Source organism: Epinephelus lanceolatus, chromosome 5 (assembly GCF_041903045.1).
Source record: "Epinephelus lanceolatus isolate andai-2023 chromosome 5, ASM4190304v1, whole genome shotgun sequence".
NCBI classification, from domain to species: domain Eukaryota; kingdom Metazoa; phylum Chordata; class Actinopteri; order Perciformes; family Serranidae; genus Epinephelus; species Epinephelus lanceolatus.
Window position 1 is genome coordinate 21,246,375 of NC_135738.1, and position 15,419 is coordinate 21,261,793.

Below are 15,419 nucleotides of genomic sequence, written 5' to 3' on the forward strand. Positions count from 1 at the left end.
TTGAACTTTATAAAAAGAATAAAATCTGTTGGGCTGTGTCTCCTTGAATTGTTGTGATTGCCTAGTTTGCAATTCATTAAGCTTTTTTGTTACATAATGTTGAATAAATTATGATGATACCACTTTTGACATTTGGTTCATTATCCCCTTCTGAAATTAGGAGGAAAGTTACCATGATTACACCACCGACATGGGCTTTGCATAAACATTTAGTTGTGTCCCTTTTCTCCAATGTAGACTCAAGCCTTACAATACATGGCTGGAATTAGATAATAGTTAAGGATTTTTTTAAGATACACAGCAGTGAAGGCAGTGTTTTATGGTCATATAGGCTAATAAACCCCACAGTTACAGAATGTACTTGCCATTTTCAGTTTTAATATTTATATTTACATCATAACGGTGTTTATGCTTTGATCTAGGTAAAGCAGGGCGCGATATTGTGTGATAGTAGATGCTTTATCTCCATAAACCAGTGGTGTAAAACCTAAAAAATAGTTTCCCTGCTCTCTGAAACATGAATTAAGAATTAATCTCACATTTATTATTGCAAGATGGGCTTTTTTATACATTGTACATAGATCTGTGGTTCCATATTTGGTATAGACACTTGTTATGATCGGTTATGATGAATTTCTGAGGAGAGGATATGCATGGGTTAAATTAAGACTCGCTTTAAACTCACAGTTCGCTTTTATCGGCATAGGAAGCGTGGCAGTGGCTCGCTATGACGCATGCGCGACACTTCAAAACAAGTTAAGTCTCACAATATGGCGTAGTTTTGTGTAATATTAGAGCTTTCCAGTATCAGTAAGTATCAATACGACGTTAAAGGCTACAAACCTAAATATGAGGCCCCTGCATTATCGATAAGCGGCCTGGGGAGTGTAAGCGAAGGCGGAAGTAGTCAGACGTTATCCCAGAAGCTTTTTCATCTTTGTTGTATAGTTGGCAAACAGCCGAGCCGGCAGACAGCACGTCACTTCCTCAAGTTATTTCCATTTGTTTGTGGCAAACGCCAGCAGTTATCCAGTACGTTAAACACCCAAGAAAACGTTACTATTTTAACTTACAGTATGTCCGGGTGGAAACGACATGACCGTTATTTTCTGTAAGCCGCCGTTCCCTGAAAATATGCAAGAAGTGTAGTACGTTAGCTACCAACCGTGTTAACGCGAGCGAAGACAGGAAAACGTGCGCTCGCGAGCAGAAGTAGTTGGTCAGCTAACGTTAGCTAGCTAGTACAGGTTAATTGGCTAACTATTGTTATCTGCCGTGTTCCTGGTACAGTTGGTGTTGTGGTGTTGGCTAAAATTAGCTGACTTACTCACAATTGTGAGCTGATGGAGTGCCCTCATCTGAACTCAAGCGTGAGCTCTCCTGCCGATACCTCCAGGTTCCCCAACGGTACCCCGTCCTCCTGGTGCTGCAACGGTAAGAGAAGTGTTTGTCACCCGTTTATTTAACGTTGCTAAAATCGACGGTAACGCATACATAAATTGAAGGTGGATCCAAGCCTTGCTGGAGCCGATACTGCCACATTTGTGCCAGCTAGATAGATAATGTAGCTACAAGTCAACAGCTATCACAAGGGCAGATCACACATGAAGGAATACTCCATTTAAAAGAAAATCACAGCAATACAATGTGCCATTAAACTATGCACTTTTAAATTAAGGCTTCATCTTTTATCTCCAGTTTGCAGGTCCAATAAAAGTCCATGGATTTGCCTTACCTGTCTCATGGTCCATTGTGGAAGGTAAGTTGTCCTCCTATTGTGCTCACAGTAGCAAACACACCACACTATAACTCAGGTAACACTCTGGTGTGCCTTAATCCTTCTGCTTTTGGTGACCATTTTGACTTTGTGTGTAAGGGCTGATTTACACACATTAAGGTTTTTAGTCATACAGTGGTCACTGAAATGGCTGTTTTTAAATAAGGCCCTTAAAACCTGAGGTTAACAAAATACACGTTAAGTATTTGGCTGGAGCATCCTTCCAGAGCTGTTACTGTATAGGATATGTCTGACTAGCCCCAGTTTCTTTTGTGTACTACATTTTCATTCATGTCACAGAGCTAATCATCTTTTTTTTCTTTGACAGTCTTTCACAATCAAAGATCTAATCTAATCGAGCAAGGAAAGATGTCATTTCCAGTTACTGTCTTATTTTGGATAAGGGAATGTAGTCCAAGCTTGGCAAATAGGTTAAAAATCTTTTTTATTGTGCAGCAGACCGACTGTTTTTTTATCCAGATGGCAAGAACAATCCTCAAGGATTATTGAAATACTGTCAAAACATTAGCATTTGGTGTTTAACAACTCTCTGGGGCTTTTCAAAGATTATCAGGGATTTTTCTTTGAGAAAAACAGATGCTCTGGTCGATAAGGTGCGCTGTAGTTGTGCATGAGATCAAAACTGCAGTATTTATTTTAAGGGGCAGATTCTTTGATAACATTTATGAGCATACGTTAAGGCCAACACCTGTTACTGTTTATAATAGGATTATTTTCTGGAAGGTCCAGATGTTGTATGTTATAAAGAAATCTCTTTCCGCATAGGTATGTCAATGGACACGCGAAGAAACACTTTGAAGAGAGCCAAGTCGTTGGCATTACTCAAAAGAAGGCTGAGAAGCAGGAGAAAGAGAAATCCTATCATTCTGTCTGCATGGATTGCAGCAACTACAGCGTCTTTTGGTGAGTGTCCTTCATGACCAGCCTGTCTTTATCGGCAATCTGTGACTCACTGTGGGCCCTGCAAAAGAACAGTCACCGTCATAAAACAGTCAAAGGATTGTTATGGTGTTGTAATAGGGACCAACTGTTTCTTTATGCCATCATTATGGATTTATTGAAGCTAATCAGTTTCTTTATAAGTGATCCAACATTCCTCTGGTTACATGATACAAATGATCACATGTTGATACAAGCAAACTGTGATCCAAATTGTATGAACTATATTTAGGAGTGTTTGCTGAAACTCTCTTCTGCCACATTTACGCCTGCGGTTAAATGTTGCAATCTACCAAAGTGAAACAGAATGCGGTACATTTATGATATCCTGTTTGTTATGGAGTTTTAATGGGTCCAAACTTCAGTTAGTTTATTGATTTGTAAAACATTTATGTGTCTTGACTAATGTGGATTTTATAGTTACAGATGCGATGACTTTGTCGTCAATGACACCAAACCTGGGCTGGTGCAGAAGGTGAGGGAGCATCTGCAGACTTTAGAAAAGTAAGTGCAAATCTCAGTAAGTCTTTAAATGTATTGTTTTTGTCTCATTTGTTCTCTGTCGTTATTACACTCACCAAATTATGTATATATGACTAATTAAAATGTAGCTGTAGTTTTGATAGTTGACAGTGTTTGATGCAAAGATTAAGATGTATCTGCACATCTGAACATGCTCAATACAAGAGGAAAATGTTTTTCCCTCTTACAGCTCGGCGCTGATGGGTGACAGACAGAGGAAAAGAAAACTTCAGGAAAGCCCAGCTCCAGACAGCAAGTTGTTGAAAGACAATGTAAGTGGGTTGAAAATATCCTTATTGATTTCTTTTGAAAGAAGAAGCTGTAAGTTGAAGCCACTCCACGATTGTGTGCCAGCACAAAAGACTGTACTACAGCTCAAATCATTTTACAAGTCTTTATTCACACTCTCGGAGAGTGTTCCAATGAAATTAGTCACAGGAGCCTTTTAGAGAGCTCTACACCAGCTATTTTCAGAGTGCTGGTGGGCTGCAGCCGTACTGCCAAATGGTTAGATTACATTTATATTTTTATCATATCTTTTATTTTATAAAACTAGTTATTTTTGTATTTAGATGTGCTCGAGAATTCACGTAAATTAAAGAAAAATCATTTATCAGTTACATACTACAAAAGTGATTTGCCCCTGTTGGCTCGCTAACGTTCCCTTAGATGCAGTGACACAAAATGGATCGGTCCTTAAACTAAAATGTGACATGAGAGACAACGCGGGTACCAGTCAAAGCTCCAAAAAATGTGGTGAGGAAATGTGATCCTGGATAAATGTGGATTCATAATGGCAGTCAGTGTTGCTGAGCTGAGAGCACAGCATGTTGCATGTGGTGAAATCCTGTCAAATGAGGTGCTAATACCACAGAAGCTCCAGACACACTCAAACACAAAGCACCCGGGATGTGTTGGGAAGCCAAAATAATACTTCTGAAGCAAAAGGCACGGTCTTCAGGCACAACAGAAAGTCATCACATTAACAGCTGTCAGTGTCATAACACATTTACAGCCCAGTGTATTTTTTCCCCTCTGTTTTGAACCGTCTTATTTTCCTCATTTATTTCAGAAGGTGATCCTCAGAATTTTTTTAACAGTCAGAAGTGGGCCTATAAGGAGTAGTTTGGAATTTTTTGAAGTGGGATGTATGAGGTACTAATCCATAGTTAGTGTGGTACATACCGCAGATGTCGGCTGGCACGCCCCCGTGTCGGTACTCCAGCGGGCAGGAGTACTGACACGGATGCCAGGCAGTGTACTGCTATGCTGAGCTAACCCTTGTAAATACCGAAGTCACACAATAACACACAGAAACTAAGTGATCGAAGCAGCGGTAGACCAGCAGCTCTTGTTTTCGACAATGTTAAATTACTGTTTTTCTCAGCAGGGTGTCTGACTTTGATCAAAGCAGTACAACGGCCTCAGTTCCCCATTTGAAAGGGCTATCTGTCAGTAAGGTGCCTTGAAAATATTTTATATATAGCGTACACTTAATCTGATATTGATTTTTTTTTTTTTTTTTACATGGCTAAAATTCATTGGGGGTTTTTTGTGACCCTCATATTGAACAGTACATTGCATAACGTCTGTGTCGGACTCCTGCCTGCTTCTCCAAACTGGGTGTGTGTAGACTGACATCTACTGTGTGTAATATTGACTGTGAATAAGTACCTCATACAACCCCACTTCAAAGTTGACTAAGTTGACTATCAAGATATCTTTTAAATGTTAGCTTAAAAGTGATTTTTTTCTAAGTCATACATACACTCATCTTTGTGCATTTTATATTTATCTCTGTCAGGACGGAGTGGCTTCAGGTGCTACAGGCCTGCGGAATTTAGGCAACACGTGCTTCATGAATGCCATCCTGCAGTCCCTCAGGTAAGGCTCTGCACTGAAGATGAGGGATGTGTGTGGTAAAATGGGTCTGCAGTATGGTTCAGTTGCTCTGCCCCAGTAGACCCAGGGCCCCATGACTAGTCATCCTTTATTAATACAGTCTGGGGCACAGTCAGGGGAATTACACGGGCTGCTTAGAAACAAGACACAGTCAGAGGACAGATTTCCCAGCTTACACAATTTTTGGGGTTTCTAAAGGACTGCCGTGTTTTCACAATTACCTTATTTCAAGTACATTGCTGAGCATTTACCAATGCATACTGTAGATTTATTTTAAATAAACATCCATTTTCCTACTTTCCAGGCAGCCATTAGTTTTCATTTTTTTCAGTAGGGTGTAGAAATGAATTTGCAGAAACTTGAAATGTGCCTTATAAAGCTGATTTTTGCTATGAAATTCTACTTGTATTTAGTATGTAATATGATATACAGCAGTTAGTGTGTTTCTATTTTGTTTGCATGGCAACCTTGGCCTTCTCCGTAAAGTCAATAAATATTTAAAGTCATCAGCAAATTCAAAATACTGGCCTGATTTGGAAGGGGGTCAGAAATATTTTGTAACATAGACCTGACTGGGGTGACCTGTAACTCACCTGGTAGAGTGTGTGCCTCATATACGCTGAGTGCTTTGCAGCAGCCTGGTTTGATTCCAACTTTGGGCCCTTTGCTGCATGTCATTCCTCCTCTTTCTCTCCTACTCTCCTGTCCATCTTCAGCGGTACTGTCAAAAAAAGCAAAAACCTGCCCAAAACATAACCTCAAAAACATAGACTTGATATATCTGCAGTTAAAATGCAAAAACATCACTAACTTTTTGCATTGTATTCAGTTCCTTTGTAACACCATAGTAATAAGTGTGCTTATCACTAACACTGTGCCTGTTACATTTTTTGCTAATTTTCCAAATGTTGGCTGTCAAACATGTTAACCCAATCGTGTTTCTTTGACAGCAACATCGAGCAGTTCAGCTGTTATTTCAAGGAGCTGCCTGCAGTGGCTCTACGCAGTGGTAAGACGGCAGGAAGACGGATGTACCACACCCGAAGCCAAGGGGACAACAGTGTGTAAGGTCCTCTTCTGTAGGAGGGAGGATTTATGGGCTGAGTGCATTGATCCAAAAATCATTTTCAGCAAGTATAAGATTGACAAAATTGTTACTTGTGAGTGATCACGAGGGCAACCTTCTCAGAAATCTTCTCTTATGAGGCTCCTAACAGCAGTCATTATCTTATATCAGCAAGACTAGGTGACACACACTAAGTAGTGCAGATATAGTGTTGTGCAATGAATAACCAGAAAAATAAAACCTACTGTACACTGTAACGCAATCTGACACAGGTTTGGGTATGAGTTTGAGTTTTGGTAAGGTTTAGTGTCTTCTGTTACCTTCTCTTCAGTCCACAGAGCATTAGACAGGCTTTAGATGTGGATTGTCTTCGGCTGTGCGGTGGAATAACAGCGCTGCTTTATGTTGAACAGGTCTTTGGTGGAGGAATTCAGGAAAACCCTTTGTTCCCTGTGGCAAGGAAGTCAGACGGCCTTCAGTCCAGACTCCTTGTTTTATGCTATATGGAAAATCATGCCAAGTTTCAGGTATGCAAACACTGCATAGAAAATGTTCCCAGAATTAAGCTCCTTAAGCTGAGCAGTAAACAGTTCTCTTTTCTCTTGGTTTGTTGAAAGCTACAGTTGGTAACTTTAAGGAAAATAACTGTGTCATATTTGCTGAAAGTGTCGCTATAGTCTGAAGGAAGTGCATGAGAGAGATAATCTGTGAAGTAAATCATGGCCCTCCTCCCCCTACTGCTCTAATGGCATTCTTTGGATTCAACCGTGGTGCACCAAGAAACAAGCAATCAAAGCAGAGGAGTCAGCTCTCAATCACTTTGTGAACTGTGGTAAAACTGTCAAACCAGGCAGCGCTGATCAAGTATGTACCAAGGTGCTGTTACTGCAGTGCCCGTTTCTCACCTCAAATGTTTTCAGAAACATATTTTATTGTACTGTTGAGCTGTAAAATTAAGGTTTGGGACCCAGCCACCATGTTGGATACAGTCAATCAAAGTACCAAGCACCCAGCCAGACCAACTTTCTCATTTTACAGCTGAACAGTATGCTAAAATATGTTTCTGAAAACATTTGAGATGAGAAATAGGCAGTGCAGTAACAGAGCCTTGATTCGTATTTGATCAGTGCTGTCTAGTTTAACAGTTTGACCACAGTTCACAAAGTGTTTGACATGATTGACAGCTGTGTTAAAGACTTCTCGGCTCTAATTGGTTGTTTTCATTCATGTGCTGTAAGGCCATTAGAGGCGTGATAAGGCAATAGAGGAGGCAGAGGTGCATGATTTTTTTTTTAACAGATTATCAGTCTCATTTAATGCTGTGTAAATACAGTGACAGTTTAAGCAAATATGAAAGTTACCCACTACAGCTTTACGTGTAGCATATTATAGTCAAAACACTATTGTGAGTTGTTACAGTAATGTCATTTAAGGCCTTTTTTGTGTGTGTGTCCAGGGGCTATCAGCAGCAGGACGCACATGAGTTCATGCGTTACCTGCTGGACCATCTCCACAGGGAGCTCCAGTGCAGTCGCAACGGGGCGTCACACCCAGTCTCACCTCAGGATGGGGTCAGACTCTCCACCGCAGAGGGCAAATGCTGCGTGTAAGCCCACGCACCTTTATAATTATTTTGTGTGGTGTTTGTGCTGTTTTCCAGTTGATTTTATATTGATAAAGAGGCCACGTTTATCATTGTAGACATGCTGCCAAAGTGTCTTTTTATTCTTCTTTATTCACTGTCCCATTTTACTGAAGCATTTTAGCACACTGTGTTTGATTTTTCATGCTTATTTTCTTTTTGAAAGCAGCCAAGTTTTTACTTTTATTCTTTATAAGTTGTAATGATTAGATGCACAGGTAGCATTTACTAGTCAGTGAACATTCACTAGTCCACATGTAGAATATCATGTTTGCATATTTGTTTGCCTGTGCATGAATTAAACACCCAAAGATTTTAAAGTGCATTCAGTGATTAAAGCTGCTTTATGTTTGGTTTTTGTTTTAATCACAGAAATGGGACTGCCAGTGTTGTCACATCCAATTTTGGTGGCATACTTCAGAATGAAGTCAACTGCCTGATATGTGGAACAGAATCTCGGAAGTTTGATCCATTTCTTGGTAAGACAACAACTTTTGTTAGTGAACAGCCAAATATAGCAAGTTGAAGAAAGGCTCTGTGTTTTTCTCTTTTTTCCAGCGAACAAGAAAAAAATCAAACACAGTTACTGAGGGGAATATAATTACATCACTATGATGTGTGATATCAGAGGATTTATTTCCGTTCTTTTTCTCTCAGATCTGTCTTTGGACATTCCCAGCCAGTTCAGACAAAAGAGAAGTAAGGACCAGGAGCCAGGGCCCACCTGCACGTTGCGTGGTAAGTTTCACACTGTCAGAGGTGATGACTCATTAGACATCGGGTTCATACAGATATTAGAAATTGAAATTCAGGGATTTTCAAGTACTTTTTCCAAGCACTGTTTTTTTTTTCTTCCTCCCATTTTCAAGGACTAAACTCAAAGCAACTTATTTGTTTCCAAAGATACATTTTTATTAAACTTAAATAAATGATGTGATCAATGTCTCTTTTCAGTGAAGGCTCACTTGTCACATTCTGTTTAATTGTATTATCAACTCATTACAAAAAGGAGCACACAAGATGAGAATGGAAAAATCATCCTTAAAATAGAACTGTCCTATGCATAAGGAAACGTTGTCAGCTGGATATATAGTTACGCTCTCAGTTTTCTGCTGACCTATCACAACGGCACACTGCTGAAGGGAGAGGAAAAACAAATCACTGTGAAAAACTGGGTCATTAAGCTAAGTCATGCTTTTTGTCACACTAAGATAGACCTACTCTTTTTCCTGGAGTAGAGAATAAACTACAGAGATTGGCATGACATTATGAAGGTTATGAAGAAAGGAGAGGAGAGCGTGCTGTGGAGATGGTGATGTGTTAGAATTAATAAAGAAAAAGTTGAGCGATTTCAGATTCTGAGCAATTTAAATAATTAACTGAACAAAACATTGGTCCAAATATAAGACTGTATTACATGCTTAATCTGAATTTCAAGGACTTTTTAAGCACCTTGTTGAAAAAGGGGTTCTTTTAGAGGTGTAACAGTACTTGATTTTTTCCCCTCAAAATTCAAGCACCTTGTGTGAATCCTGTAGACAGTTTTTTTGAAGTATTCATTTCTAATTGTGTACATTGTCTATTTGTTTATTTGTTTTTGTTTTAGACTGCTTACGTAGCTTCACTGACCTGGAAGAACTTGATGAAACGGAGCTGTACTATTGCCATAAGTGTAAAAAGCGACAGAAATCCACTAAGAAGTTCTGGATCCAGATGCTGCCAAAGGTAGAGACAGAATTTTTTTCATTTAAGTTTAATTTGAAAGTTTATTCTCTGAAAGCAGAGTAGTTGGGAAGATAGTGTTTCGGTATAATTGGAGGTTTTATTTCCTATATTATCAGGTTTTGTGTCTGCACCTAAAAAGGTTCCACTGGACAGCCTTTTTGAGAAACAAGGTGGATACCTACGTGGAGTTTCCACTGAAACGCCTGGACATGAGGGGCTACTTACTTGAGGTGAGCTCAAAACAGAAGAAATGCTGATCATCAAATTTCACAATAAAGTTTTCAAGTTTCAGACAGGAAATGGTATAAATCATGGTAATTTGGGAACTTTTACAAACACAGTTAACATCAGTCTACAATGAAAAAACAAGGAATGGTAAATATATGAAAATGGAAGTGCTGTAGTTTAGTTAGAAAACAGTCCGCAGTAAGAGCTGTAATGCGTCAGAGGCCAGCTGTGCTCTTTAAGAGACCTCTGTTGAAATTAGCTGTAGCTTTGCAAAATAAACATCCCCACAAAGACTTGTATTAATAATCCAATCCTGCTTTTCTGTGTCTGCTATAATGGAAGATTCCAAGAGAAATACAAGTAAGGCAAAGTGGTCATAAGGGAAGTTTTATTGGTATTACTCCAGTCATACTTGCAGGAAACAACACAATACCACAAGAACTTTGAGTACTTGTGCCAAATTAAAACCTTTGTAATGAAGGGTTATGGTTTGGTAACTTAAAAAAGGAGTCAGGACACTAGTCACAGCATGGAAAGATCTCAAGCAAAACGCTAGACAACTGATTTTGTAATGCATGTGAAACATGACGAACTAAAATGGCTGCACTGTGCGTTGGGCACAAACAGAGGAGCTGCAGACATCATAAAAAATCAACAATTTGAATAGATATAGATTTAGGAGTTTTTTTTTAATACACATAAATCTTTGTCTCCTTCGCTAAACTGGTGATTTAGTCAAACAGAATTTTTCCTCTATATCCACAGAGAAAAAAGCATGTTATGAAGTTGGCAACTAGAGAGATCAGGGTTAGCCTCTGCTGGCAGACCAGAGATACACTACATCCATAATAAAATGATGCATCATGCGCACTAATAAAGCTGAAAAACAATTAATTCATCAGCATCAAACTTATCTGCAACTATTTTGATAGTTGATTAAGTCTTTAAATAGAAATGCCTAGAATTCAGAGTCTTAAATGTAAGGATTTCTTCATTTCCTATGATAACTGACTATGTTTGGGTTTTGGACTGTTGGTCAGGCAATACAAGACATTAGAAGACATCGGAGACGTGCGGAATATATTACCGTTTTCCAACAATTAATCAACTGAGCGATTTATCAAAAAAATAGTTGACAGATTAATCAATGAAAAAAAAAGCTGTTAGACTTTAAAGCAATAAAATAAAGAACTCTAAATGTTACATTATGAATGAAGTGTGATGGGCGGTGAGCTGTGCCACAGCACCACCATCTGTAGTGCATTGATTATTTATTATTTGGATCACTAGGTGATACCTGTTTTGGTGACAGATCTGCAGCCAGCCATGTAGGACACCCGCATTTGTTTCCATGACTGAGCATGTCACACTCTTCTTTTGCTTTCTTTTCTTTTTGGAATTAATTGTAAAATTCTGCTTTCAGTTTTTAAATCTCTTAATGGACTGGCTCCTGACTATTTATCTGATATGTTCTCTGATATGTTTACTATGTAAAGCGCATTGAGTTGCACTTGCTGTATGAACTGTGCTATACAAATAAAGTTATTATTTCTTGTTTCCATGACTGCATGGCACACTTGCTGCTGATGCAGTTTTGATAAGATTGCTATATTGTAGGCAACTGGACTTGCTTGCATTTCTTGAAGACGTTTCGCCTCTCATCCAAGAAGCTAAATGACTGGTACGAAGTTGCAGGCTATAAACCCTGTGTGGGTGGGAACCCTAGCAGGGTCATAGGTTGCTCACGTGACCCCTATGTCATTAAGAATCACAAGCAAGTCCAGTTGCCTACGATATAGCACTTAGGATTACCATGACCTGGATGACTGAGAATTTTCACCGACTTTTGATAAGATTATTTTGTGCATTTCTGTGTCAAAGATTAGACTCTTAAGTTTCTAAACCAATGCCTCCAGGGGTCACTGTTCAACAGCAGTTCTGTTATCTGACAAACTCGGAGCGAGGTACTCGTGTAAACTGGAGTTTCCCGGTTCAGTTTGTCTGTCGGCATGATTATAAAAAAACCACTGGCCTGATTTTCATGACACTTGGTGGAAGTGTTTAGCATAGGCCGAGTAAGAATTCTGGAGTGGATCCGAATCTCGGGGCGGACACACAAATTACTTTTCACTTTAGTTAACACTGTCAGATAGGTCGTTTGGCCTTGGCTAAGGTCTGCCCTCGCCATACACCCTTCTATTTGATATCATTCTTTAATGTTTTTTTGTCTTTCTATTAAACACCTATGAACCTGTTGTCATTCTGACCACCAAGGTTACCATCATTTTCATGTCCTTTCTGACATTTGTGTGTGAAACCTTGGTTTTGCATACATGTCCAGATGCAAAGTGTTTCCTCTCAGTTGTAAATCTCTGAGGCGTGATTTTTTTCAGTGGCATTTAGAGCCCAGAAGGAAATATCTTATTTTGTCTTTTTCATGTTTGCAGCCAGAGAACTCATTACCAGAAAGCTGCCTGTATGACCTCGTCGCTGTCGTAGTGCATCATGGATCGGGGTGAGTCGATGAAGTATCCCTGTTCAAACACACAAATGGAGAAGTTGAAATTAATATTTGTTCAAGCTTCATCTGTTTGATTATATTTGCTTTCTTTTAAATGAGCGCAAACAGCACATAGAGCACTGCAGCATCTTGCATATTTGTCAGACTTCTTTGGGGTCGAGAGGTGTTTTTTCCCCCTCCTCCAGCCGACGGCTGATCATGTGCTCACACACATGCAAGATGTGCTTCTGTCACCATGGTAGCACAATTAACATCTGGAGAAGAGAAAAGAAAAGTCAGCACTCAACTATGAATCTAAACATCATTTGCCGAGCAGTTCTGCCTACCGCAGTTGGCTGTCTGTCTCCTGCTTGTTATATAAACAATTCAGATGTAATTTTGTTGAAAAGCCTTGTGGACAGCTGCTGTTTAAAAATTCATGCAGCCACTAAACGCTGAAAGGCATTAGGCTGAGAGTCCTTGAAAATGCGTTAAGATTTGCCAAGAACTGTTCATCAAAGTGCTGCCGTTTTACCTTTGGCCTCTAGGTGGTGGTGTTGCACTGCTGAGCTGAATGCGTCCTCACTTCAGCAGCAATAAATGCAGCCTTGTAAGAAGCCAGACAGCAGAACGTGATATATGTGTCTGTGTTCACAGGGTTGGATCAGGGCATTATACAGCATATGGCAGCCACGAGGGCCACTGGTATCACTTCAACGACAGCACGGTGACTCTGACCAGCGAGGACACAGTGAGGAAGGCCAAGGCCTACATCCTCTTCTACGTGGAGAGGACTGAACAGGTGGCCTCAGACAAGACTGCCACAAACAAGCCTGCTGTGGAGGCAGCAGCCATGGTCAGTGGTCCTTCAGAAGCAGTTGCTCAGGACAAGACTGCAGCAGACACAGTCGCCGCAGATACAGTTTTGATGGATGTGCCAGCTTCGCACATGAATACCCACGACGTGGCAGCCTCAGATAATGCTGAATTGGAAAATGTGGGTAAAGACATGGCTGAACTGCATGAAGCTGACACAGCTTCAATAGAGGCAGCGACAGATAGAGATACCTCAGACAAGGCTGCAACAGAGGAAGCCAGTCAAACTGTACAAGCCGTTGCACAATGATTCTGTCAGACTGCCTCAGACCAGCTCCTCACTCCATTTCGACTTCACCTCAATCACATTTCTCACAGTGCTTGATTTTAAATAGTTAATTTCCACCTTTAACATATGTGCAACTGTTTTGTTTTTTATGACCTGCATGACAGCATCAAGTATAATTTGCTGCTTGGATTTTGTTTAGTATGACTTTATGCGTTTATTTCCTTGATGTTGTATTCCTCAGTCGAGGTAGACCTCTCCGTACGTAATAGATTCCAAAGGTGATTGTTTAAAATAGTGAAGTAAAGCTGTAGCCTTGGAAAACCTCAGTTGGTCCAATGTTTAGTCTAGACTGAAGAGATTGATCGTGTCGAGACACTGTCATTGTAACAATATTTGGAGTTTCTATTGTTTTCAAAGAGTCTAATTTTGTAATTTCCACCTCTTAAAAACCTCGTAGTTCTGTTTTCCAGTCATTAGGGGAGATTTTAGGATATAGAATGCAATGCATTTATTGACTGACAAGTGCTCAGTGGGGCTTTAGCAAGTTGTTTTAACTTCTTGACCAGAACCAATGTGAAAGAAATGATCATTCTCAAATTGTTTTGTTTGTCTGTATCGATGCTGGAGTATAATTTAAGATTTTATGTTGATCAGAAATGGTCTAGAAACGGGCCCTGATGAAACGTGTATCAGACAAAGTGAACATGACAAAATACAATGAAGAATCTTTTTCAAATGCTTGCTTGTTTGTTTTTTTATCTGTGGAAAAAAACCTTTAAATTTCACCCTTTTCTGAACACCACTCTTTTGAAGCGACCCAGCAAATTCATTATGACAGCCAGTCAGCGTGGAGACAGGAGGACAAGGTTGTTTATTTCTGCCATTACTTTTTAAGCAGTTAAGTCTTTTTATTCACTCAGTGCCAATTTTTTTGGTAATCTTTAAAATTGCATGAGCCTATTGTTTTGATTATTAAAGTCAGAATAATAAAGACGTAGAATCCAGCCAACTCACTCTTGTAAGGAAAAATGCCAAAAGATTTACAATCCAATCAGAGATTTTGTAATTCACTGCCATCGGACTTTGCCAAGGTATTCTAATTTGTACAACAAGGACAGTTAATGTAGAGCTGAAATGGTTCATAGGCCACTAAAACATTAATTTGCAACTGCTTTGATGATCAACTAAGCATTGAAGTAATTTTTGAAGCAAATATGCCAGACATTAAAAGGTTATTGCTTCTCAAATACGAACATTTACTGTTTGTAAGAGGCTGGCTGCAGGTCCTTAGACAGTCTTAAAATGTCTTCACTTTAGTAACTATTAGTCCTTTAAAGTCATTAAGTAATCTTGAGCTAGAAGGTCTTGTGAAGTCTTAATCGCCACAGACAATATTTTCTAATTTACTGTATCCATCTTGTAATTTCTTTTTGCCCAAATGAGTCAAACTCTTCTGTGTAACAATCCACATTCCTGCTGTTACAAATCTTTAAACCACTTTAAATCACTGAACTTAATTCTGTGTTTTTACTTTATACTTGCACTTACCTCCTACATACAACCTGCCTCTGCACAGGACCACACATGTACACCTTACCTTTATACTGACCTGCAATGCTTGAGCAAGAAAAAGATGACTTTTCAGAAAATCAGTCCTAAACTGATTAAAAAATAATCTTGAAAAGGTCTTAAAAGGCATTAAATTTAAGTGTCTGATACCTGTAGACACCCTGAGTAAGATGAGTATGTTTGGGGTTTAGACAGATCCTCAGACAAAAAAACTTGAAGACTATCAATTCAATTTAATAAGCTTTATTGGCATGACATGTCATCTGTGTTGCCAAAGCACAAATACAATTGAAGACAGTGAAAATTCAGTTAACAATGTATCATTACAAAATCACAGACATACATTTTAAAGAAAACAAACTCAAAAAGTGAAAAGTGAAGGATTAAATAAAAAAAAAGATATATGTTGTTGTGTTAGTTGTC

At 39.2% G+C, this 15,419-nt stretch overlaps 1 protein-coding gene across 2 annotated transcripts; it reads left to right on the forward strand.

Moving 5' to 3' along the window:
- The first annotated feature begins 777 nt into the window (after positions 1–777).
- On the forward strand, positions 778–14,163 carry usp3 (ubiquitin specific peptidase 3). 2 transcript variants are annotated; one of them, XM_078167870.1, is made up of 16 exons: positions 778–810; positions 1,291–1,434; positions 1,699–1,759; positions 2,564–2,701; positions 3,158–3,241; positions 3,450–3,531; positions 5,064–5,143; positions 6,112–6,225; positions 6,641–6,754; positions 7,684–7,833; positions 8,242–8,348; positions 8,527–8,607; positions 9,476–9,594; positions 9,711–9,824; positions 12,270–12,337; positions 12,980–14,163. In XM_078167870.1, exons 2-16 carry the CDS (start codon positions 1,344–1,346, stop codon positions 13,446–13,448), a joined length of 1,872 nt encoding a protein of 623 aa, XP_078023996.1. In that variant the 5' UTR covers positions 778–810; positions 1,291–1,343; the 3' UTR covers positions 13,449–14,163. The 2 variants fall into 2 exon arrangements, with proteins under 2 accessions (XP_078023996.1, XP_033491913.2); XM_033636022.2 differs by lacking the exon at positions 778–810 and having other exon boundaries at positions 950–1,434.
- The last annotated feature ends 1,256 nt before the right edge of the window (positions 14,164–15,419 follow it).

Coding starts and splice junctions, on each gene's coding strand:
- usp3 (XM_078167870.1), top strand. CDS start 1,344: ATGGAGTGCCCTCATCTGAACTCAAGCGTGAGCTCTCCTGCCGATACC. Junction 2,702..3,157: donor AGCAACTACAGCGTCTTTTG/GTGAGTGTCCTT, acceptor TGGATTTTATAG/TTACAGATGCGATGACTTTG. Junction 7,834..8,241: donor GCAGAGGGCAAATGCTGCGT/GTAAGCCCACGC, acceptor TTTTAATCACAG/AAATGGGACTGCCAGTGTTG.